At 36.4% G+C, this 25,950-nt stretch overlaps 1 protein-coding gene across 2 annotated transcripts in view; it reads left to right on the top strand.

The window, feature by feature from the left end:
• CCDC138 (coiled-coil domain containing 138) overlaps positions 1–17,340 on the top strand; it is a 141,860-nt gene extending 124,520 nt beyond the window's left edge. For both annotated transcript variants that reach the window (XM_047069863.1, XM_047069862.1), the window contains 2 exons: positions 14,982–15,120; positions 16,847–17,340. In XM_047069863.1, the coding sequence (XP_046925819.1) occupies positions 14,982–15,120; positions 16,847–17,012 (305 nt within the window). In that variant the 3' untranslated portion in view covers positions 17,013–17,340. The remainder of the gene's footprint in view (positions 1–14,981; positions 15,121–16,846) is intronic.
• Positions 17,341–25,950: the final 8,610 nt, after the last annotated feature.

Genomic DNA, 25,950 nt, shown 5'->3' with positions numbered 1-25,950 from the left:
AGAAGAAGTGTAGAAAGCGTGTTGTTGTTGTTGTTTAAGCATCACCATAAACTTTATCATTTAGAAATGACCATCAGGGTGCCTGGGTGGCTCACTTAAGCATCTGTAGCTGTTGATCTCAGCTCAGGTCTTAAGTTAAAGCCCTGTCATTGGGCTCCATGCTGGCTGTGGAGCCTACCTTAAAAAAAAAAAAAAAAAAAAAACCACCATCATTAACATTAAGTAAATGTTATTTCGGGCACCTTTCTGTTGTGTACATGTGAAAATATGGATGAATGGATAAGCAGATGGAAATACTTTTACAGAAATGGGATTTATTATACATGTTACTTAATGAAATCTATTTTTTTCAAGTTTTTATTTAAATTCCAGTTAAGGGGTGCCTGGGTAGCTCAGTTGGTTAAGCATCTGACTTTGGCTCAGATCATGATCTCACGGTTTGTGATTTCAAGCCCTGTGTCAGGCTCTATGCTGACAGCTCAGAGCCTAAAGCCTGCTTCGGTTTCTGTGTCTCCCTCTCTTTCTGCCCCTTCCCCGCTCATGGTCTGGCTGCCTCCCTCCCTCCTTCTCTCTCTCTCTCTCTCTCTCTCAAAAATAAACATTAAAGAGGAGGGGAGAAGATGGCGGCATAGGAGGACACTGGGCTCACCGCGTCCTGCTGATCACTTAGATTCCACCCACACCTGCCTAAATAACCCAGAAAACCGCCAGAAGACTAGCAGAATGGATTCTCTGCAGCCAAGCGTAGACAAGAGGCCCACGGAAGAGGGTAGGAAGGGCGGAGAGGCGGTGCGTGCTACATGGACTGGCGGGAGGGACCCGGGGTGGAGGGGCATCCCACTGGCAAAACAGAGCCCCGAGTCTGACTTGCAAAAGCAGAGGGGCCAGACCGAGTGTGTTCTCACAGCAAGCAGGACTCAACATCTGGAAGGTTATAAGTTAACAGCTCCGCTCAGAGAGCGGGAGGGCTAGTGGACAACAGGAGGGAGAGTTGTTGAGCCCCAGACGACAGAGCTCAGCTTGGCAGGGAACAAGGCACTCGCCAGCGCCATCTCCCTCGCCCATCCCCCAGCCAAAATCCCAAAGGGAACCACTTCCTGTCAGGGAACTTGCTTGCACCTGGCAAACACCCAACGCTATACTTCTGCGGATCCATCCCTCCGGTGGCAGATCTGACTCCCTCACGGTGCTACAGGGCCCCCCCTGAAGCGGATCACCAAAGGATAAGCGAGCTGAGCCTGCCCTTCCCGCCCCTGTGCACCTTACCGATCCACCCCAGCTAATACGCCAGATCCCCAGCACCACAAGCCTGGCAGTGTGCAAGTACCCCAGACGGGCCACACCACCCTACAGTGAATCCCGCACCTAGGAGAGGGGAAGAGACGTTACACACCTTTCGGACTGTGGCTGCAGCAGTGGGCTGGGGGCAGACATCAGGTCTAACTGCAGCCCCGCCCACCAACGCAAGTTATTCAAGACAGCACAGGGGAAGTGCCCTGCAGGTCCCCACCACTCCAGGGACTATCCAAAATGATGAAACGGAAGAAATCCCCTCAAAAGAATCTCCAGGAAGTAGTGACAGCTAATGAACTGATCAAAAAGGATTTAAACAATATGACAGAAAGTGAATTTAAAACAATAGTCATAAAATTAATCGCTGGGCTTGAAAACAGTATAGAGGACAGCAGAGAAGCTCTTGCTACAGAGATCAAGGGACTAAGAAACAGCAGGAGAGCTAAAAAATGCTATAAATGAACTGCAAAATAAAATGGAGGTGACCACAGCTCGGATTGAAGAGGCAGAGGAGAGAATAGGTGAACTAGAAGATAAAATTATGGCAAAACAGGAAGCTGAGAAAAAGAAAAAAATCCAGGAGTATGAGGGGAGAATTAGAGAACTAAGTGATGCACTAAAGAGAAATAATCTTGCATAATTGGTATTCCAGAGGAGGAAGAGAGAGGGAAAGGTGCTGAAGGTGTACTTGAACAAATCATAGCTGAGAACTTCCCTGATCTGGGGAAGGAAAAAGGCATTGAAATCCAAGAGGCACAGAGAACTCCCTTCAGACATAACTTGAATCGATCTTCTGCACGACATATCATAGTGAAACTGGCAAAATACAAGGATAAAGAGAAAATTCTGAAAGCAGCTAGGGATAAACGTGCTCTAACATATAAAGGGAGACCTATAAGACTCGTGACTGATCTCTCTACTGAAACTTGGGAGTCCAGAAAGGAATGGCAGGAAATCTTTAATATGAACAGAAAAAATATGCAGCCGAGAATCCTTTATGCAGCAAATCTGTCATTTAGAATAGAAGGAGAGATAACGGTCTTCCCAAACAAACAAAAACTGAAGGTATTCATCACCACTAAACCAGCCCTACAAGAGATCCTAAGGGGGAATCCTGTGAGACAAAGTACCAGAGACGTTGATACAGGCATGAAACATACAGACATCACAATGACTCTAAACCCATATCTTTCTGTAATAACACTGAATGTAAATGGACTAAGTGGACCAACTAAAAGACATAGGGTATCAGAATGGATAAAAAACAAGACCCATCTATTTGCTGTCTACAAGAGACTCATTTTAGACCTGAGGACACCTTCAGATTGAAAGTGAGGGGAGGGAGAACTATTTATCATGCTACTGGGAGTCCAAAGAAAGCTGGAGTAGCCATACTTATATCAGACAAACTAGATTTTAAATTAAAGGCTGTAACAAGAGATGAAGAAGGGCATTATATAATAATTATAGGGTCTATCCATCAAGAAGAACTAACAATTATAAATGTCTATGCGCCAAATACGGGAGCCCCCAAATATATAAAACAATTACAAACATAAGCAACCTTATTGACAAGAATGTGGGAATTGCAGGGGACTTTAATACTCCACTTACAGCAATGGATAGGTCATCTAGACACACGGTCAATAAAGAAACAAGGGCCCTGAATGATAATTGGATCAGATGGACTTGACAGATATATTTAGAACTCTGCATCCCAAAGCAACAGAATATACTTTCTTCTCGAGCGCACATGGAACATTCTCCAAGATAGATCATATACCAAGTCACAAAATAGCCCTTCATAAGTATATAAGAATTGAGATCATACCATGCATACTTTCAGACCACAATGCGATGAAGCTTGAAATCAACCCCAGGAAAAAGTCTGGAAAACCTCCAAAAGCATGGAGGTTAAAGAACACCCTACTAACGAATGAGTGGGTCAACCAGGCAATTAGAGAAGAAATTAAAAAATATATGGAAACAAACGAAAATGAAAATACAACAATCCAAACGCTTTGAGATGCAGCAAAGGCAGTCCTGAGAGGAAAATACATTGCAATCCAGGCCTATCTCAAGAAACAAGAAACATCCCAAATACAAAATCTAACAGCACACCTAAAGGAAATAGAAGCAGAACAGCAAAGACAGTCTAAACCCAGCAGAAGAAGAGAAATAATAAAGATCAGTGCAGAAATAAACAATATAGAATCTAAAAACACTGTAGAGCAGATCAATGAAACCAAGAGTTGGTTTTTTGAAAAAATAAACAAAATTGATAAACCTCTAGCCAGGCTTCTCAAAAAGAAAAGGGAGATGACCCAAATAGGTAAAACCATGAATGAAAATGGAATTATTACAACCAATCCCTCAGAGATACAAGCAATTATCAGGGAATACTATGAAAAATTAAATGCCAACAAACTGGACAACCTGGAAGAAATGGACAAATTCCTAAACACCCACACACTTCCAAAACTCAAACAGGAGGAAATAGAAAACTTGAACAGACCCATAACCAGCAAAGAAAATGAATCAATAATCTCTCAACAAATAAGAGTCCAGGACCAGATGGCTTCCCAGGGGAGTTCTACCAGACGTTTAAAGCAGAGATAATACCTATCCTTCTCAAGCTGTTCCAAAAAGTAGGAAGGGAAGGAAAACTTCCAGACTCATTCTATGAAGCCAGTATTACTTTGATTTCTAAACCAGACAGAGACCCAGTAAAAGAGAACTACAGGCCAATATCCCTGATGAATATGGATGCAAAAATTCTCAATAAGATACTAGCAAATCGAATTCAACAGCATATAAAAAGAATTATTCACCATGATCAAGTGGGATTCATTCCTGGGATGCAGGGCTGGTTCAACATTCACAAATCAATCAACGTGATACATCACATTAATAAAAGAAAAGATAAGAACCATATGATCCTGTCAATCGATGCAAAAAAAGCATTTGACAGAATTCAGCATCCTTTCTTAATAAAAACCCTCGAGAAAGTCGGGATAGAAGGAGCATACTTAAACATCATAAAAACCATTTATGAAAAGCCCACAGCTAACATCATCCTCAATGGGGAAAAACTCAGAGCTTTTTCCCTGAGATCAGGAACCCGACAGGGATGTCCACTCTCACTGCTGTTGTTTAACATAGTGTTGGAAGTTCTAGCATCAGCAATCAGACATCAAAAGGAAATCAAAGGCATCAAAATTGGCAAAGATGAAGTCAAGCTTTCTCTTTTTGCAGATGACATGATATTATACATGGAAAATCCGATAGACTCCACCAAAAGTCTGCTAGAACTGATACATGAATTCAGCAAAGTTGCAGGATACAAAATCAATGTACAGAAATCAGTTGCATTCTTATACACTAACAATGAAGCAACAGAAAGACGACTAAAGAAACTGATCCCATTCACAATTGCACCAAGAAGCATAAAATACCTAGGGATAAATCTAACCAAAGATGTAAAAGATCTGTATGCTGAAAACTATAGAAAACTTATGAAGGTAATTGGAGAAGATTTAAAGAAATGGAAAGACATTCCCTGCTCATGGATTGGAAAAATAAATATTGTCAAAATGTCAATACTACCCAAAGCTATCTACACATTCAATGCAATCCCAATCAAAATTGCACCAGCATTCTTCTCAAAACTAGAACAAGCAATCCTAAAATTCATATGGAACCACAAATGACCCCGAATAGCCAAGGTAATTTTGAAGAAGACCAAAGCAGGAGGCATCACAATCCCAGACTTTAGCCTCTACTACAAAGCTGTCATCATCAAGACAGCATGGTATTGGCGCAAAAACAGACACATAGACCAATAGAATAGAAACCCCAGAACTAGACCCACAAACATATGGCCAACTAATCTTTGACAAAGCAGGAAATAATATCCAATGGAAAAAAGACAGTCTCTTTAACAAATGGTGCTGGGAGAACTGGACAGCAACATGCAGAAGATTGAAACTAGACCACTTTTTTACACCATTCACAAAAATAAACTCAAAATAGATAAAGGACCTGAATGTGAGACAGGAAACCATCAAAACCCTAGAGGAGAAAGCAGGGAAAAACCTCTTTGACCTCAGCCGCAGCAATTTCTTACTTGACACATCCCCAAAGGCAAGGTAATTAAAAGGCAAGGGAATTTAAAAAAATGAACTATTGGGACCTCATGAAGATACAAAGCTTCTGCACAGCAAAGGAAACAATCAACAAAACTAAAAGGCAACCGACGGAATGGGAAAAGATGCTTGCAAATGACATATCAGACAAAGGGCTAGTATCCAAAATCTATAAAGAGCTCACCAAACTCTACACCTGAAAAGCAAATAATCCAGTGAAGAAATGGGCAGAAAACATGAATAGACATTTCTCTAAAGAGGACATCTGGATGGCCAACAGGCACATGAAAAGATGCTCAACGTCGCTCCTCATTAGGGAAATACAAATCAAAACCACCCTCAGATATCACCTCACACCAGTCAGAGTGGCCAAAATGAACAAATCAGGAGACTATAGATGCTGGAGAGGATATGGAGAAATGGGAACCCTCTTGAACTGTTGGTAAGAATGCAAACTGGTGCAGCCGCTCTGGAAAACCATGTGGAGCTTCCTCAGAAAATTAAAAATAGACCTACCCTATCACCCAGCAGTAGCACTGCTAGGAATTTACCCAAGGGATACAGGAGTGCTGATTCATAGGGGCACTTGTACCCCAATGTTTATAGCAGCACTGTCAACAATAGCCAAATTATGGAAAGAGCCTAAATGTCCATCAACTGATGAATGGATAAAGAAATTGTGGTTTATATACACAATGGAGTACTACGTGGCAATGAGTAACAATGAAATATGGCCCTTTGTAGCAACGTGGATGGAACTGTAGAGTGTTGTGCTGAGTGAAATAAGCCATACAGAGAAAGACAGATACCATATGTTTTCACTCTTATGTGGATCCTGAGAAACTTAACAGAAACCCATGGGGGAGGGGAAGGAAAAAAAGAAAAAAGAGGTTAGAGTGGGAGAGAGCCAAAGCATAAAAGACTCTTAAAAACTGAGAACAAACTGGGGGTTGATGGGGGGTGGGAGGGAGGGGAGGGTGAGTGATTGGTATTGAAGAGGGCATCTTTTGGGATGAGCACGGGGTATTGTATGGAAACCAATTTGACAATAAATTTCATATATTAAAAAATTTAATTAAAAAAAAAAAAGGAAAGAGCCCAAATGTCTATTGATGGATGAATGGACAAAGAAGACATGGTGTATATATACAATGGAGTATTACTCAGCGATCAAAAAGAATGAAATCTGGCCATTTGCAACTACATGGATGGAACTAGAGGGTATTATGCTAAGCGAACTTAGAGAAAGACAAATATCATATGACTTCACTGATATGAGGATGTTGAGATACAAAACACATGAAAACGAGGGAAGGGAAGCAAAAATAATATAAAAACAGGGAGGGAGACAAAAACATAAGAGAATCTTAAATATGGAGAACAAACAGAGGGTTATTGGAGGGGTTGTGGGAGGGGGGATGGGCTGAATGAGTAAGGGGCATTAAGGAATTTACTCCTGAAATCATTGTTGCACTATATGCTAACTAACTTGGATGTAAATTAAAAAAAGAAATTAAAAATTTTTTTAAATAAAAAAAAAAAAACTAAACATTAAAACCATTTAGTGTACATACTTAAATCTGTTTAATAGGAAAGATGAAATGGATTTGAGTTATATTTTGTATCAAAAATTCCTTCTGGTAAGAACAAGGTAAAAATCCTCTCTCTCTCAAAAATAAATAAAACATGAAAAAAAATTGAAAAAAAAGTTAAAAAGCATTGAGTCTTTTTTTTATTATAAAATAAAAACATAAAATTTGTCATTGTAGTCATTTTTAAATGTATACTGGATTTTGAATACTGTTTTTAGTTTTAGACAGTATTGACTCCCAGCCAAAAAAGATGAAGACATCAGCAATAGTGCACTTTCAATCTCTCTTCCTCCATTTCTGAGTTTTTTAGTTACATTATTTTTTTTACATTATCACAGTTTATATTTTTCATTCTGTGACCACAATTTGTACATGTGCTTCATATTAGTTTTCTTATTATTTTTCTTTATTTTAATTTTACATTCAATTATATTCACTATTCAAGTTCTTTTACTGTAACTTCTACATTTCTTTGTTCATAATTGTGAACAGTCTCTTAATTGCTCCCTCCCCCATGTGTGTCCCACACTCCCCCTTCCCCAATTTAGGATGTGCTTTGCGGGGTGCTGAGTCATTTCATGTTTGAAAATGATGGCATTTTGTACTTAACAAGATCTTGCCTGAGTAGAGTAAGTTTAGATCTCCCTTTCTTTTGTTCAAAACTTTGTAAACCATGGTTTTACTGTTGCAGAGAAGTCAGAGGACAACCTGTTTTTTCCGTTAGTGGTAATTTATTTATTGTTTTGCTTGGTTGGCTAACAATTATTTTATCTATGAAGTTTAGGGTATATCTTGCTGTTGAATGTTCTGAAGCAAATTTTCTTGGATCACTATTGTGCTCTTTCAATCTGCAGATCCATTTCTTTGTTCATTTAGTATTTCATATATACAGTTGATCCCTTGAACAACACAGGTTTGAGCTGTTGTCTGTCCACTTTTTTTTAATGTTAATTTTTGAGACAGAGTGTGAGTGGGGGAGGGGCAGAAAGGGGGTAGTTAGAGGATCTGAAGCAGGCTCTGTGCTGACAACAGCAAGCCCAATGTGGAGCTCGAAACTCACAAACTGTGAGATCATGACCTGAGCCGAAGTTGGACACTCAACCAACTGAGCCACCCAGGTGCCCCTGAACTATGCCTGTGTACTTCTATGTGGATTTTTTTTTCCAATAAATACAGTATAGTACTATAAATGTATTTTCTCTTCCTTATGATTTTCTTAACATTTTTTTCTCTAGCTTACTTTATTGTAAGAATACAGTATGTAATGTATATAGCATACTAAGTATGTGTTAATCAACTGTTTGTTATTGGTAAGAGTTCCGGTCGGTAATATGCTGTTAATAGTTAAGTTTTGAGGAGTCAGAAGTTACACACAGATTTTTGATTGTGCAGGGGTGGTCAGCACCCCAACCCCCATGTTATTCAGGGGTCAACTGTAATATATATTATTTTATTAACTTTAACTCCTTATTTTTTAAAATTTTAATTAGTTAACATACACTGTAATATTGGTTTCAGGAGTAGAATTCAGTGATCTATCACTTACATACAACACCCAGTGCTCATCATAAGTGCCCTCCTTAGTACCATCATGTACCTAGCCCATCTCCCACCCACCTCTCTCTGTCAACCCATAGTTTGTTCTCTATCATGAAGAGTCTTTATGGTTTGTTTCCCTCTCTTGTCCTCCCACCCCCCCCCGCCCCCTTTCCTATATATTCATCTTTTTTGTTTCTTGAATCTTATTTTGGATCTTTTTTGGTCTTCCATATATTGACTTCTTTCTGATTATTTCCATCATTTTCATTTGTATTCTCTATAATTATCTCAGATTTTTATGATAGTAATATAATTTTCAGCTGCATCATTTCAGTTTTGTGATGTTTTAAATTTATCAGTTTTTTAATGGTGGTTTAAAATTTTTCTTTTTAAAATCTTGTTTGTCATCTCTTCTTATTTTATTGATTAGCCATATTTTTATTAGGTTAATATAGACCTCAAAACTCTTAGGAAAACTGTTCTGTTCTTTGAGCTGTGTCTTCTTTTACATTTGACTATCTTGTGCTTGTTTTGTTCCTGATTGATTGATTGATTGATTGATGTAATATTTATGCCAGGTTGCCATACTGTTTCTAAATCAATCTTGTTCTTGCTTGGACTTCCTTGTCCATACTTTGTGTGTGTCCTCATAGAAGGGTGTGAGGCACTGTCTTCTTACCATCCTCTCCAAGTCCAGTTTTCTTTTCTCCTTTGAGCTACAGTTTAAAAGCCATTTTCCTTAATATATACATTTTTTTCTGTGGCCCATGGGTGTAGTAATGACATGCTATTAGATTATCAGGACTGTGTTCTCACTTCTGAGATTTGGCTAAATATTTTGTTTGGGTTTATTTCACCTAATTAGGAAAGTGAGAGGTATGAGTATCCTATTCCCACAGAGAAATTCTTTTGGCTTCAGACTGGTTCCCCAGTGTAGTGTGTGCTCAGGAACATCATTTTCAAATTGACCCTGGTAACCCCTTTCTCTGTTTCCCAATCAGAAGAATGAAAAGGTAACAGCTGTTTTATTTGCTCCTCTTCAGATTTGGGGGTTATTAGTGAGAATTCCCAAGATTTTGTCAACCCCAGTGTGTGATATGAAAGAAGGATGATGAAGGTATGCTAGGATCCTGGCCACACTTCTAACTCTTCTCCACTCTAGAACTTTATGTTTTTATCCTAGACCATTTGCGAGAACTTTTTAAGTTTGTGACCTTGATTTTTGCCTCTTTCTGTTTCTGTGTTTGTGTTTGGTTGTTATAGGTAAGAGGTTTTTGAGGGGACTGTTTTTTTTTTTTTTTACAATTTTTGATCAATACGACTAGGTATTAGGGGAGAGAAATTATCTCAGTCATTATCTTTCCATTTTAATGTAGAAATCCGTGAAGACATGCTAAGTAATTTGTCCAGTGTTACATGAATTTTAGAAGACAAGTCACCTGGCCTTTTGGGCCTTCAATTTTTTTTCCCACTCTTGTACTAGCCACCTTTATTCAAATTGAAGTTCTTCTAAGCTTAAAAAAATGTATTTAATTTGAACATTTTAGAATTGAAAAATGTTAAAACTGTAGAGTTTCAGTCATACAGTTAAACCTAACCCAGTACATAAAGAATTCCAGAATTTCCTTTCTCTTTATTTTATGGCTTTCTCATAGGTTTAAGAGTGACTGGAAATCAAACCAGTGAATCTCTTTTACTTTTAAAAGATCTGTACAAGCTTCACATTTTAAGTATGCTGATGTATTAAAGTTTTTGGATGGTCTTGTTTTTTTTTTCCATTATAGAAGTCATACAAGGAAGTTCACTTTTATTTGGCAATATTTACTTGGGGCTTTTAGTAATAGCCCTTAAATGTGTGTGCTTTGTTCATTCCAAGACTTGATTTACATTTACAGTGTAGTAAAATAAAGGAAGATACACTCTTTCATGCCTTTACACTACCCACCCCCCAAGCAGTTGAAAATCTGCATAGAACTTCTAACTAACTCCCCTAAAACTTAACTACTAATAGCCTACTGTTGACTGGAAGTCTTACGGATAATGTAAGCAGTTGGTTAACACGTAGTTTGTATGTTATATGTATTATGTGCTGTATTATTACAATAAAGTAAGCTAAAGAAAAAAATGTTACTAAGACTATCATAAGGAAGAGAAAATACATTTATAGTACTGCACTGTTTATTGAAAAAAAATTGTGTGTAAGTGGACCTGTGTAGTTCAAATCCGAGTTGAAGGGTCTACTATACAAAAAACCATTATAGTTTTCTTATGTGGTTTCTACGCTTTTAAATTGAAAACATCAATATTGTAAATTATAGGTATGTTAAGAACCCTCAGTGGTCTTTCTGGCAGTGATTTATATGATTGTTCTTTACCCATTAATTTCAAGTATATTAGCCATATATATAACTTTCCTGTTCAGAGTTGACATGAATCATATGTCTTAGGATCTGAAATAAAACTGTGTGCATTTTTTTAATGAAGCTGCTTTAATGAAGCTGTTTTTAATGCTGTTTGTAGATTATGTGTGCTATATTTGTAACCTATATTTCATTCTTTAAGAAGATTCTGTAACTGATCCTCACTTCCCAGGATAATAGAACTATCTTAAGAATTATGCTTGCTTGTATTTGATTCACAGTTCTTTGGATCTTCTTTTCTGGTATGTTTATATTGTAGCAGTGGAGTTTCTCCCCCACCCCCCCACCCCTCTATTGGGAGCACATTTAAGAAACTCCTTATTGGAAGGTGAATTTGGTCTTGTATTTAGCATTTGCATTGAAGAAAAAGTGCCATGCCTTTAACTTAATTTCTTAGAAAGATGAGTCTCACTAGCCCTAGTGTTTGTCAGCTAGTAACAGTGTGACAATGATGCAATGATGAGAGGGAGAAAATGGGAAGGGAGAATTCAGGAAAAATTAGTTTAAATACCCAATAGAAATTGCTAAAACTTGCAATGCAAAGTAATAGTAATGCAAGATGGAATTCTGCTTCTCAAGAAATGGTATTGAGAAGGCTTTAAAAAAAGGCAAATAGCTTTTTGTAAATGATTTCAATGGAATTACAGATGAGAATTTCAAGACTTTACATATTTGCCCCAATTTTTACTAATGTGTAGACATATGTTTAAAGAGATACTTGAATAATTTGGAATTTTAAGATACTGGTTTAAAAGTGTTTACAGAAACATCTTTGTGCAGAGACGAACCTGAGAAGAGATCTCATTTCGTTTTTTTTTTTAATGTATTTTTATAATGTTTTATTAACTTACCTAGTGGTCAGTGGTGGGAAATATATTGGTATCTAATTAAAGTTTAGAGCAGTAAAATGCACTAAAGAGCTCTTGGTGTACCATCAGGATTATAATTCAGATCTTAATTTTAGAAGACCTCTGAGTAAAAAAAGAAACAGTATTTCGACTTCAGGAAAAATTAAAAAGCGTAAAGTACCATGTTGGTGAAGGATTTTGCAGTTCTGTTAGTAACTTCCGTTGATTAGGTAGATGCATTCAGGTAACCCATAATCCTAATTTTTCCCCCCTTAATTAAGTATCCAACATAGAAGTTACTTTGCTGAGAAATACTTGAATGACACACTCCTCCCAACCTCTCCAGTCCCCTGCTTTGAAACAGGGCTTTTCACTTGTAAAAGAAATTAGGTAGGCTAATAAGAAAGTGTGGTTTTTAAGAAAAGAAATTTAACTTCAGTCTTTTCAGTAGCGTATAGGCACATGTCATTTTCCTCCTTTGTAAAATGGGATTACTACTGGCCCTACCTCATAAAGGTATTATATGAGAACTAATTTGTAGCTGTTTCAAATCATGAAGTACACAATATCACAGATGATAGAATATTTATAACTTTTATTAGATGCTTAATGTTCATTTAAGTAATTTTGATGCAAAAAGTAAAAGCATACACTTAAAAAATACCATAAGAATTTTCATATTTTTAAACAAAGCAGTTTTATAGTCTTTTAAGATGAAATACAGCTGCTCCTGTTTTTGTTTAATTTTTAAACAGAGGCTTTGGAATATTTTGTGTGAGTAGGTAACTTCTAGGAGTTCAGAAAGGTTGAAATGTTTTTTAACTAAATGCAGTGCACATTCCTGGATCAATTTTCAAAGACTGATCAAAACCTGCTGTGTTAAAATAACATATGCTGTTTTTCATCAGATTTGTTGATGATGTAAATAAGATGTGTAAATATATTAGTAAATGTTAATATTCGTGTATTTTAAGTTAAGGTTATAAGATTTGTCACAATGTGATTTTTTTTAATTCACATAAAGTGAAAACAGATGTGTGCAACTATTTTGAATATTGGTTTATTAAACATTCATATTCTTTATCAAATAAAAAAAAGATTCTATAACTGAGATACACATGCATGCACACACACACATAGGCATACACACACACACACACACACACACACACACACACAGAACACAGGACTTGGTGAAGTCAGTTTAGTCCATACTTGGGTTAGACTGCTGTAATACTGGGGAAAGTATTAATTTTTTTCTCCTACTTTTTACCACATGGTAATATGCAGAGGACACGTGACCATTGTCATCATGCTCCATTGCCAGCCTGTATCACCTCTCATCTGTTATCACAACATTCTTCTGACTTTACTAGTATGGATTTCGTTGGTTTCATTATTGAATATTTTGCTCAGTAAAGACAGTCTTTCAAGCTGTTCTTGTGGATTCAAAAATAATGATTATACAAAGCTCTCATATTTTTTTGTCCTTTGTATCTATGGACTTATTTACCTGTGTGAAATAAAGTCCTGTATTTACTGTGGTAGCCTCTGAATTTTACAGAGGCTTTTTACATGGGAATTTACCTATTTTAAAGGCGATAATGTGTGGTCTAAAAATCTCTGATTTTTGCTTCTTTCTTTTCAAGCCCCCCTAATTACCAATACTAGTGATGTGCATCTTTTTTTTTTAATGTTTATTTATTATTTTTGAGAGACAGAGACACAGAGCGTGATCAGGGGAAGGGTAGAGAGAGGGGGAGAACAGAATCTGAAGCAGGCTCCAGCTCTGAGCTGTCAGCACAGAGCCCGATGCGGGGCTGGAACTCACAAACTACGAGATCATGCCCTGAGCCGAAGTCAGTCACCTAACCAATTGAGCCACCCAGGTGCCCCACTAGCGATGTGCATCTTAGTATGTTTATACGTTACTGTGTTCAGCTCATAACCACTTTAGCAGAGCTTTCAGTTCTCACTATTACAGACTTTTCTGTGGCCCATATGCACAAACCTGTGCATACATCTGATTCCGACACAGGCTTAGAGGCAGAATTGCTGAATCGAAGGATATACCCTTTCAAGACTTTTGATACACATTTGCCAAGTTCTAATTATTTTATTCCTCCTAAGGTTGAATATGTTTTCTATATTTATTCTGTCATGATTGCTTGCTTGTGCCCTTTGCTCATTACTAAAAAAAAATATTAGGTCCATCTTTTTCTTACTGATTATAAAAGCTTTTTTAAAAATAGTATCAGTCTAAAAAAAAAAGTATCAATCTTCTGGCAAATATATTACAAGGGGATTTCCTCCCAATCCCTCTGCCTCAAGTTTGAGATTTCCTTTTTTATTTTTTTGCTTTTGTTTTTTAGAACTTTTTGCTTTTTAGGTTTTGTAATTTTTTTTTACATAGACGTGAAAAATTTTTTATTTTGTAATATTTTCAGTCTTTTCACCCTTTTGCTCTTATGTTAAAACGTTATTCCCTAGCCATTGATTACGTAAATTGTCATTAACACACAAATGAAATTCTTAAAGTTAGGGTTTTTTTAAAAATTGCTGTTCTTGGGGCGCCTGGGTGGTGCAGTCGGTTAAGCGTCCGACTTCAGCCAGGTCACGATCTCGCGGTCTGTGAGTTCGAGCCCCGAGTCAGGCTCTGGGCTGATGGCTCGGAGCCTGGAGCCTGTTTCCGATGCTGTGTCTCCCTCTCTCTCTGCCCCTCCCCCGTTCATGCTCTGTTTCTCTCTGTCCCAAAAAAAATAAATAAAAAACGTTGAAAAAAAAATTTTAAAAATTGCTGTTCCAAAAATATTTCTTATTGCTAATTGTTTAAACTCAGTCTACTATTATGAACTTACTGAAGAAATGACTTTCCCCGATTCTTTCAAGCATGGAATTTCTGCTAAGTGCTGACTAATGGAAGTTGGATATTAGGGAAAATCATCTTATTTTTGGTTTGCATTGTTCAACAAGAGCCAGTGGAGACTTTAATTTTTCAAGTGATGATATTTTTTCCCAAAGTATGAAAAGAATGAAAATCCAAACCAATATTTATGAATACCCCCATATACTTCAGGTTTATTTTGTTTTTAATTTTTTTTTATCTACTCCCTAACAGTAAAGCACTGGTAATTTGTTTTGCAGAATCTTTGCAGCCTTTCCTGGAAGCCTGTAGCAACACTTTATTTTTTCGTACTTGCTCAGTGCTGCTTCGAACCCCTAAGCTTGATCTTCAAATACTAGAAAAGCTCAGTATTATTCTGCAGAAACTTTCCAAAATCAAGTAAGATTTTTTTTTATTTCTAAAATTTTGTATTGAAAGATGTATTATTGTGATGTAGAAACTTGAGAATCATAAAATATTAATGCATCTCTAAGATACATACTCAGTAACAGATGAGAATTGGAGTATTCATCTAGCAACGTCTTGTTTCCATAGTTCATTTCTGCTAAACAAACTTTAAGTACCACAGGGTATGTAAAAATAAGAGCAGTTTTTAGCAACTAGGTGGTAGTATCAGAGTGACTTACTGCACACGGATACTCTAATACCACAGGTGAAAATAAAAAAGGTAATAAAAGTATATATGCAAATCCTTATTGATGTATTGAAACGAATTTAGGGAATTAGAATGAAGCAGAATTATGGGCTTGTTACGCCACTAATTTGGATTTTATTGTAGGAATTAAGGGCTTTTGCATTTCTTCTTCTTTCCCCTGATGCAAACTTCGATATAACCAGTTACTAAATTATAAATAAAGGACATAGATTTTAAGCGTTATTTTCCTAATCTTGAGGTATTTTCTGGTGTTTCTTTTGAGGCAAATTAAACACCTGACTCATCCCATGTTTATAATGGTAAAATTTTGATTTTGGTTCAGCTCCACTGCCCCATTCCTTTCCTCTCCCCTGTGATTTGCATGGTAATGAACCTAGGTATTTTATCTGGCCTCGGTGTACTTGAATAGTAAATATAATACATCTTAAAATTATTTGTAGATGTGTGCTAGTAGGTCCACATGTTCTGCTTGGTGCTTAGTACACTGTACCACACCACAGTAAGTTATTAATTGTCAAAATAAAACCTCATACATTATTAGTTTGGGACAAATGTCAGGTAAACTTATCAATTAATTTTCTTCCTTTATTTGCAGACTGACGGTACCATGGTTATCTTGATTTGTAATCAGTAAATTCTCAGGAAGACATGTTGTAGTTTACCTGTAGTGCCTTGAAGCTGCAGTAACATTACTTGGGTTTAATTTGGTCTTGGCTCTTAATTCACGGGTTTATGTTTATGTATTCCCAAAGTGCAAGTATATCCTTGAGCCAAAGCATTTTACTATTCTCGATGTGTTTTATAGCTTACGTTCATTTCAGACTGAGAGAAAGAGCTAGAACAAATCTCTAAATGGAGGGCTGGGAATAGCTGACGCTCAAGCAGGTCTTGAAGTAAATCTTTAAAACCACAAAGATGTGAATCATTTTGTATTTAGCAGGTGGTTATATAGGTTATTTGATAATTTCTTTCAGGAGGTAAATATATATAGACAAGGAAATAAGAAAGATGTTTCAGATATTATTCTGATTGAAAATGAAATTACTGACTGATAATTACAGGTAGGTTGGTTGAAAAGGTATTTTTGACCTAAGTCAAAAGGTAACCCAATGTTCTGCTACTTACTTAAAATAAGATGATCAAGTATTTTAATTTTTCTAACTGTGAGGAAGGAAATATTCTCAAGCATTTTAATGGTGAATAGGGTTCAGTTTTCAGGATCATAGAGCATATTCTTTTTTTCCTTGAATAGTTTTCCACTTTAGGCTTCTCTCCTAAAACCCCTTTTTGTTTGCCTTGACGTATTAATCCTTTAGTTACATATTTTCTGCACTATGTTGAAAACCAGGTGCCATTTGCCCACATTTACAAGTAAATGATTGCTCATTGCCATTCCAGATAAACTCCCTAAGTGTGTGCAATTAAGTTAATGTATTCATTCTCTTCCAGGAGTAATAAGAAGCTCTTTGAACTTTTTACAATTCATCTGATGCTTCAAGAAATGCAAAGGACAACACATCCAGAGCATGCCTTTCTCTGTATTAACTTAAATTCAACTCTGTTCAATTTGGGTTTAACAAAATGCAACTCCTTGGCCTCCAGTGCAAGCCATTAGAATAGCTTAATATTATTTTATATAAATTATATATGTGTTGCTTATTTGTAAGATTGTAAAAATCACCAAAGTAACTAAAAGTCTACCAAGTAAAGTTATCAGTAGCATCATTTATCATGAAAAATATAATTTTTTTCACTTTTAAGTTGAATCTATAGAAGCTATGGAATTTTTGGACTGTTTCAGTTCAGTTGAGGTAGTACTTACTAATGTACAAAATGGAATTTCCAGAATTAGTGATACTGGGGTTACTTTTTGTAAGAGTGTTTTAGGAAAATTTTTTAAATTATGTGATTATTTGGAATAAAATTGGTGTTTATGTGGGAAAGAGGATTAGATCATGTTGTCATTCTTTCTCAAAATATCAACAATTTCCCCTTTCAGAAGCAAAAGTATATAAGTTAAAAAAAAATCTTTTTAATGTTTATTTTTGAGAGAGAGAGAGAGAGAGCATGAATGGAGGCAAGGGGTAGAGAGAGAGAGGGAGACAGACACAGGATAAGAAGCAGACTCCAGGCTCCAAGCCTCAGCACAGAGCCCAACGTGGGGCTGGAACCCACAAACCATAAGATCATGACCATGAGCCGAAGTCGGAAGCTTAACCACCTGAGCCACCCAGGCGCCCCAAAAGTATATAAGTTTTAACTGCCATTCTCATACCATAACTTTTGTGTATATCCTAGATTCACAAAAACTGATTTTTTATTGTGCTGTTCACAGAGTAAAGAATTTTTTCTATTATTTTTGCCAAAATAATTTAATCATCACCAAACTATATATGTACCATAGATGGGTTTAAAAAAAAAAAAAACATAAAAATATCTTAGTCTCTCAACACCCAGGGATATCTCTTGCTATATAACCCAAGATGGGTGAAGTAGCCACAGGTCTGGGTGAGGTGGATGGAGATGGTGGGAGTTGGGACAGAATACTGAGAAACACAGAAAAGGAGCATTGTCCTAAATTATGCTGTATCAGTATATATTCTCATTTCCAGAAATGGAGAAATTTTCAGGAAACGCTTGGGCCTCTTCAGATGAGTATAAAAAATGTGCTGTTTGTGAAGCAGAAACAGCCATAAAGAGAGAACAGGTTGAGTATGGTGACACTTTTAGGAACTAAAGAATGCAGAAGGAGAAATGCACAGCAGACACAAAAATATACCATCACTGATATGGCAAAAGATAGAATCAGTGTCACGAGAAAAAAGAGTAGCTCTCACAAGTACCTTGAGATGGTACCAACGAGAGAGTGGACAGCCGATGGAAGAGCAAAGGTTGGCACTTGAGCCTGGCGTATTTGATGTTTCTGAAGAAAAGAACAGAACAGATAGAGCAAAAGTACTGCTCAGAGATATAGTTGAACAAAGATTTTGGGGCACCAAAGAAAGATCTGCATGTATGGATTGAAAGAGCACATCGTGTTCCAGAAAAATCAATGAGAAAAGCATTCTATAATTAGATGCATCCTATAATTTAAAAATGAACTGTAATTTAATTCTAAGTATTATGAGGATAAAGGCAAGAACAAACAAAAGCCAGTTACCTGCAAGAGAAAAAAAACCAAGTTAGCCTCATGCAATGCCAGAAGTTGATAGGAAACTACCCTCTCATGTTTTGGAGAGGGAAAGTTTTACTTAAAGAATTTATACCTAGTGAAGATGCTTTCACAGATGAAGACAATGGAAGAAAGACATTTTCAGATATGTAAGTGTTTAGAAAGGATACCATGTCTTGAGACAAGAAGCTGCTTACTTAGATCATTCCAACCAACTTAGACATGAAGGAAAATTGGATTTATTAAATCCACCTCATACCACAAGACTAGTGAAACTGAAATCACATAAGCATAAATGTAATTAATTATTGTAAATTTGTAAAATGGAGTGAAGTGTTAAATTTTTCAAAAGGATAAAAAATGGGAAAAGCAATAATTTAGTGATATTTGGATAAACTATATAAACTGATGTTAAAAACTGAGAATTAATGGAGCCCAGAGATTGAAGCACAGATGGAAGAGCTAGTGAGTAAAGTCTTCCATATTTTCATGAGAAATAGAGTCAAAATATTCCATATCAAAATTACCTTTGACAGAGAAAAGAAGGATAAAGGCATGTTTGTCAAAAATGTCAAAGTAACTACTATTAAAGGCAGGATCAATATTCTCAAAACACTGAAGAAGAAAAAGAAAATACATAGTCATAGCCAAAAAATAGAAGCCAGGAACTTGTAAAGAATAAAAATATTTATTAGGATAAATAAAAGTGTTTTTTTAATATTTTAAATTATTTATTACCCTGTTCTGATAAATTTGAAAATCTGGATGAAATAAACTACTTTCTAGAAAACAATTTATAAAAATCATATCAAGAAATATGCAATATGGGACATCTGGGTATCTCAGTTCGTTAAGTGTCAACTTCGGCTCAGGTCATGATCTCACGGTTTGTGAGTTGAGCCCCACATCGGGCTCTGTGCTGACAGCTTGGAGCCTGGAGCCTGCTTCAGATTCTGTGTCTCTTTCTCTCTCTGACCCTCCCCCACTCACACTCTTGTCTCTCTCTCTCTCAAAAATAAACACTAAAAAAATTAAGAAATATGCAATAGAAAATCATTGAAGTCTTCGATAAAATTATGGAAGAATTCTTTTTAAGTGTATTTATTTTGAGACAGAGTGTGTGCATGCATGTGGGGAGCAGGGGAGGTGCAGAGAGAGAGAGGGAGAGAGAGAACCCCAAGCAGGTTCTGTGCTGTCAGTGCAGAATTCTACACAGAGCTTGATCTCACAACCATGAGATCATGATCTGAGCCAAAATCAAGAGTCGGACACTTAACCGACTGAGCCACCCAGGCATCCCAAAATTCTTTTTAAAAATGACATCAAAAAAAAAAAAAAAATGACATCAAGTCCAGGTGTTTTACAGGAGAATTGTTTTAACATTTTAAGGTGAAAATATTTAAAGCTGTTCAAACTGTCCCAGAATGTAGAAAAAGTATCCTAATTCATTTTATACAGTTAGCATGAACCCAGTAGCAAAAATTGTCAAAGGAAGTAGGAAAGAATTTAACAGATTAAAAAGTCTAAAGAATTATGAACAAGTCAATACCAACCATGTATCACCAGAACAATCCATGGCCAAGTAGGCTAGCATGCATTCTAGAAATACAAAGTTGGAAATTGTGGTTTATATACACAATGGAATACTACGTGGCAATGAGAAAGAATGAAATATGACCTTTTGTAGGAACGTGGATGGAAATGGAGAGTGTTATGCTAAGTGAAATAAGTCATACAGAGAAGGACAGACTCCATATGTTTTCACTCATATGTGGATCCTGAGAAACTTAACTTAATGGTGTTCTACCATGGGGGAGGGGAAGGAAAAAAAAAATGGTTAGAGAGGGAGGGAACCAAAACATGAGAGACTTCTAAAAACTGAGAACAAACTGAGGGTTTATGGGGGGGGTGGAGGGAGGCGTGGGTGGGTGATGGGTATTGAGGAGGGCACCTATTGGGATGAGCACTGGGTGTTGTATGGAAACCAATTTGACAATAAATTTCATATTAAAAAAATAAAGTAAAATATCATTGACTATAAAAAAAAGAAATACAAAGTTGGCTTTCTGGTAAGAATAATATATTTTAGTGTATTTTTATAATAAAGGGGGAAAGTCACACAGTCTTAATAAATGTCTAAAAGGTTATAATTCAACTCCTATCCCTGATATATGCTTAAAGGAATATGAAATCAACAACAAATTTATGAAGCACTACATACATGCTTAAGGTTAGGAATAAAATTAAGGAGTCCAGTGAGGAAGTGTAACTTTGGGAAAGGAAAAAAACAATCATTTGCAGATAAATGTGATTATCCGGAAAATGGTAAGATTCTTACAAAACTTCATCAAGATACCCAATTGTAAAATAAACATATTAAAAGCAAAAACTTTTATATATTCCAGCAATAAATAATTAGAAATTGTTTTTATTTATAATGCATTTAATAATTTAATAGACTTTTATAAAATATGAAACAAACATGATAGAAATGTTCAGAACCTAAATGAGGGACTGCCAAATGTTTGCTGAGGAATATCAAAGAAGACTTAATGATATACCATGTTTCTGGATGAAGAGACTTGATTTTGTTGAGATGTCAGATCTCCCCAAATTACTCCTATATTTCAACCAAAATTTATTTCAGTCAGAATTCTAAAAGAATTCTTTTTAGAAATTGAAAAAAAAATTCTAAAGCGTATCTGGACTTCAAATAACCAGGCAATATTAGAGAAAGAAGTTTTTGAAAATAATCATAGCTAATATTTGTTAACTGTTTTAAGTACTGGACACTGATCTACATTTTTAAATGCATGATTTAATCCTTATAAGCACTTTGAGATGGGTCTTACAATCATTGCCAGTTTACAGATTGGAAAAGAAACAGCCTCGGGGAGACCTGAGAGGCTGGCTAAACTAAGCCACTATTACTTATATGACTGGAAGTAATCTACACAAAGGGAGATAATGGGGACAAAGTCAATACAAGATTTTTACCCATATTATACTTGTGGCTCAAGGCCGTGCATTTTCCTTCTCTCCCAACATCCAAATTCTGTGGGAATAAGAGAAGAAATACTTCTAAAGTACATAAAGTTAAATAGAAAATTTTTGTTTCCAGCAGTGTGGTATGCTACACTTATCCTCCAAGTGCAGTACTGCTAAGAATGTTGAGGATACACACACACACACACACACACACACACACACACACACACACACACCCCTGAGCAAATGGCAAAGTAAAAAAATTCCTTGGAGGCCCGAAATGATGATAAATATAAAATCAAAAGGGTAATTAAGGACTGGAGCCCAGTGTTTCCCCTCAGGTACCTGCCAATCACTAGTAGCCAGGGTAGGCATATGGGGCAGAAGGCAAAGACTTGAAACGATCAAGATGGTAGATTGAACCAGTGATCCCTGCATAAAGTTAGGACTCCTGAAGGACAGTGTGTGTGATAGAATTAGGGAAAGCCCTACTCTGCAGAGGGAGAAAGTGGGAATGCCTGTCTCAGCTTTGACTCTGGGAAGGAAATCTCTCCTGGAATTCCTAACTACCTGTCCACATTTACATGGACATGGGACTTCAATTTGTTGGCAGTCAAAATAGTTAAGCAGAGAATCTGGTTGAAATGAGTCCCAGACTGGTTACCCTTAGGTGCCTGATCGAAGAAGCATCCCAGACCTTAGAAGTTTACTCAGATAAGGTGCAGAGCAACATGAGTTCACAGTGAACACACACACACAAAGCTATAAGTGAGAGCAGAAATTGACTCACAATTGAGATACCGAATTACAACATAAAGTACGTTCAATAGGTTTAAAGAAACAAGGTCATTAGAAATATAATGAAGAAACAAAAGATAGAAAAAACGGCTAGTAAGTTTTGAAAAGTAACTTCATAGAAGTGAAAATATTGAGTTAGAAATTCAATGGATATGGTTTAGAAGAAAATTGGTTATAGAAATTATACAGAATGCCTATAAAGAAACAAAAATCTAAAAGATGTAATAAATGAAGGAAAAAGCATAAGGAGATCTAATATACATGTTAAATGGGTTCCAGAAGGAGGGAATAGGGCAGATATAATGTGTGAAAAAATGATAAGGATTGAGAATAAATTATTGAGAACTGATGAAAAATATGAATCCCTAGTTCAAGAACCCGAATGAATTAATAGAAAGATAAAACAAAGATATAAAAACATCATATAGAATATGAAAGAACAACAAAGACAGAGTAGAAACTTAAAAGCAGCCAGAGATAAGACAGATTAATTTCAAAGCAGCAACATAGATCAAAAATGACTTTCAACAACAACTGGTCCATTAAATGGTGGAATATTTTCAATGTACTAAAGAACAATGACTGTCAAAGTAGAATTTTCCTACTCTTCAAAATATCTTTCAAGAACAGTGGCAAGATAAAGACATTTCAGAGAAAGTAAATATTTACTACCAATAAACTACATTTAGGGGAATTTCTAAAGGATGTACTTTAGGAAGAAGCAAAACGCTCTCCGGAAGTTGAAGAGGTGAGATAACACCAAAGAAAATGGTAAATGTGACTATAGCAACTTATAAAATAGCCATATTTAATTTGGTTAGAAAAGAACTAAAACCCAGGACATGAACAGCAACTCAGGAATGGGGTAACTAGAATTAGAGTTAAAATGTTCTTTTGTTTTAAAAAAATTTTTTTTTAATTTTTACTTATTTTTGAGAGAGAGAGTGCAAGCAGTGGAGGGGCCGAGAGAGAGGGAGGGAGAATCTGAAGCAGGCTCCAGGCTCCCAGCTGTCAGCACAGGGCCTGATGCCAGGCTCGAACTCACGAACAGTGAGGTCATGTCCAGAGCTGACGTAGGACACTTAACCGACTGAGCCATCCAGGTGCCCCAAAGTTAAAGTATTTTAAGTTATTATGTTGCTTACCAAAGTAACTCAAACTTTTAAATTAAACATGATGTTAAAATTTCTAGATAAACCACCAAAAGATTAAAAACAATAATTTCTATACTAATAAAAGAGGTAGAGGACTCTACCGATGAAGGCATGAAGAAAATAAGGGAAAAAAGGAAATCTATATAAAATAAGATAGTAGAAGTTAATCCAATTACATCAGTAATCACAATCAATATAAATGGATTAAACTCACCAGTTGAGGCAATGATTATTGGAGTGGATTTTAAAAATTCAGCTATAAATTGTTTTCAAGAGCCATTCTAAAAACATAAGGACACAGAAAGAGTGAAAATAAAACAGTGGGAGAAAAAAGATACACTGACAAGACATATCCAAAAAAAAAAAAAAAAGAAAAAGAAAAGAAAAGAAAGGAAAAAGAAAGAAAAAGGGGGAAAAAAAGTACAACTCTAAAATACAAGTAGTGTGAATAATTTTTGAAAATCAGAAATAGGTCATTATTATAAGGGGAGATTTTCATACATCTCTTTCAGTAATCAATAAATCATGTCATAAAAAGTACTAAGCATATAAAAGATTTGAACAAGACAATAAACTTAATATAAGAGTATATGGAATGTTGACTGAACAAAATACACATTCTTTAAATGTGCACAGAACATTTCCTACAATTAACCATGTATTAGGCCATAAATCAAGTCTTAAGTTTCAAAGTACCAATTTCAAAATGAGCACATTTTCTGACCATGTGCAATTGTTAGAGGTCAGTAACAAAAAGATAATGTAAATACTCATACATTGAGAGCATTGACATTGTTTTAAATAACTGAAAGATCAAAAAATCATACCGGAAATTAGAAAATACTTTAAAGGATGATATGCTACTTGCCAGACCTTGTATTATGCAACTAACTGAAGTAATTTTTCCACAGAAATGTGGGGTTGAATTATCAGAAAGGAAGAAGCTGAAAATATGTGAACCAAACATATAGAGAAGATGGAATAAGAACAACAAAGTAAGTATAAATAAAGTGGAAGGAAGGAATATTAAAAAGATAAGCAATGTAACAAAGGATCAATACTGAAAGCTGGTGCTTTGAAAGACTAAAGCAAATCTCTGACAAGATTGTCCACAAGAAAAAGACAACACAAAGTATCATATTAATAGGAGTGAAAAGTAGTAGGAAGTCCCTGGCCAGCCTGAATTTTGTTCCTTTAAGGAGTGGAACAAAGTAGTACCCAACATTTATTTAAACTTGGGAATTTACTCATAGTGTTTTCAGGGGCCCTTTATTTTGTTTAGTTTTCACTTTAGCACTCATTTAGTGCTCCAGTGTATCATTTCCAATCTTACTGTTGACAGTGAAGTTAGTTTCCCCAAAAATCTTCTCCATTGAACCTATCTTTCTTTTTGCCTAATACTTTTACTTACTCATTGTAATGGCTTCTTTTTGGCTCCAACTGAGCCACCCAGGCGTCTTCCTGATTTTAAAAGAAATGCTTCCACTATTTTGTGTTAAGTGTAGTGTGTGTGTGTGTGTGTGTGTGTGTGTAAATTTATACAAAGTATTTGTGTATATACGTGTATATGTGCATATATGTATATATGTATACACAGACACACATATATAGCTGTGGGATGGGGAGGAAGGGAATTTCTAGGTATGGTCTGTGGAAGGAAAGAGTCGCTAGGTTGTTCTGTAAAGAGAAATAAATGCACATGGCACAGTGGATATGCTGTGCAGCCCTGCCCTGCAAAGTGTTTTGTGTAATGCATCCACAGTGGAAATGTCTGAGTCCTTGGATGGTCAGGGTCGAGGTGAGAGGTGCTTGGCTGAAGCTGGTGAGAACTGACCAGCATCAGGTGGGGGGAATGGAGAAGGGAGGGACTCCCAGGGTCAGACTCCTTTGAAAATCACAGTGATAAGCCCACCCACAGGAAGGGGATGCAGGCAGAACAGCCCCACCAGCCATGTGGCAAGAAGTGCTGGCACTGATTGGGATTCCTAATCTCTCCATCTTACAGTCTTCAACCACATTCACATACTTGATCTCATCTGTTCTCACAACCACCTCATGAAGAAGAATCATAGGAATCCCCATCCTCCTGATGCAAAAAAATGAGTCTCAGAAAAGTAAGCTGTAAGGCGAAGAGCTGAATAGCAGACCCAGCCCCTATACTTTCTGTGATTCTCTGGGCTTTCAAACTCAAAGCTCAGTGTGGCAAGTAGCAGGCTTGAGACCAAGGGCACAGGGAAATGTCCAGTCCAGTTATCCATTGTGCTACAGGTACACTGTTAACTTCTTCCCCAAATATTTTTCACCATCATGCAGACATAGGTGAGGCTGCTGTTACACCAACAGTAGGATTTTTTTTGTGCTTGGTGGCCCTTGAGACTGTGTTGATGAAGGGCCTTTATGAGAGATTGTATAAAGGCTGTCCAGGCTCCATCAGTGACAGA

This window comes from Lynx rufus, unplaced genomic scaffold (genome assembly GCF_022079265.1).
Source record: "Lynx rufus isolate CCGP_SWC_20201006 ecotype Redwood Valley unplaced genomic scaffold, mLynRuf1.p SCAF_8, whole genome shotgun sequence".
In the NCBI taxonomy this organism is placed as follows: Eukaryota; Metazoa; Chordata; class Mammalia; order Carnivora; family Felidae; genus Lynx; species Lynx rufus.
Note: the sequence above shows the minus strand (reverse complement) of the source record. Positions and strands in the feature narration are given on the sequence as shown.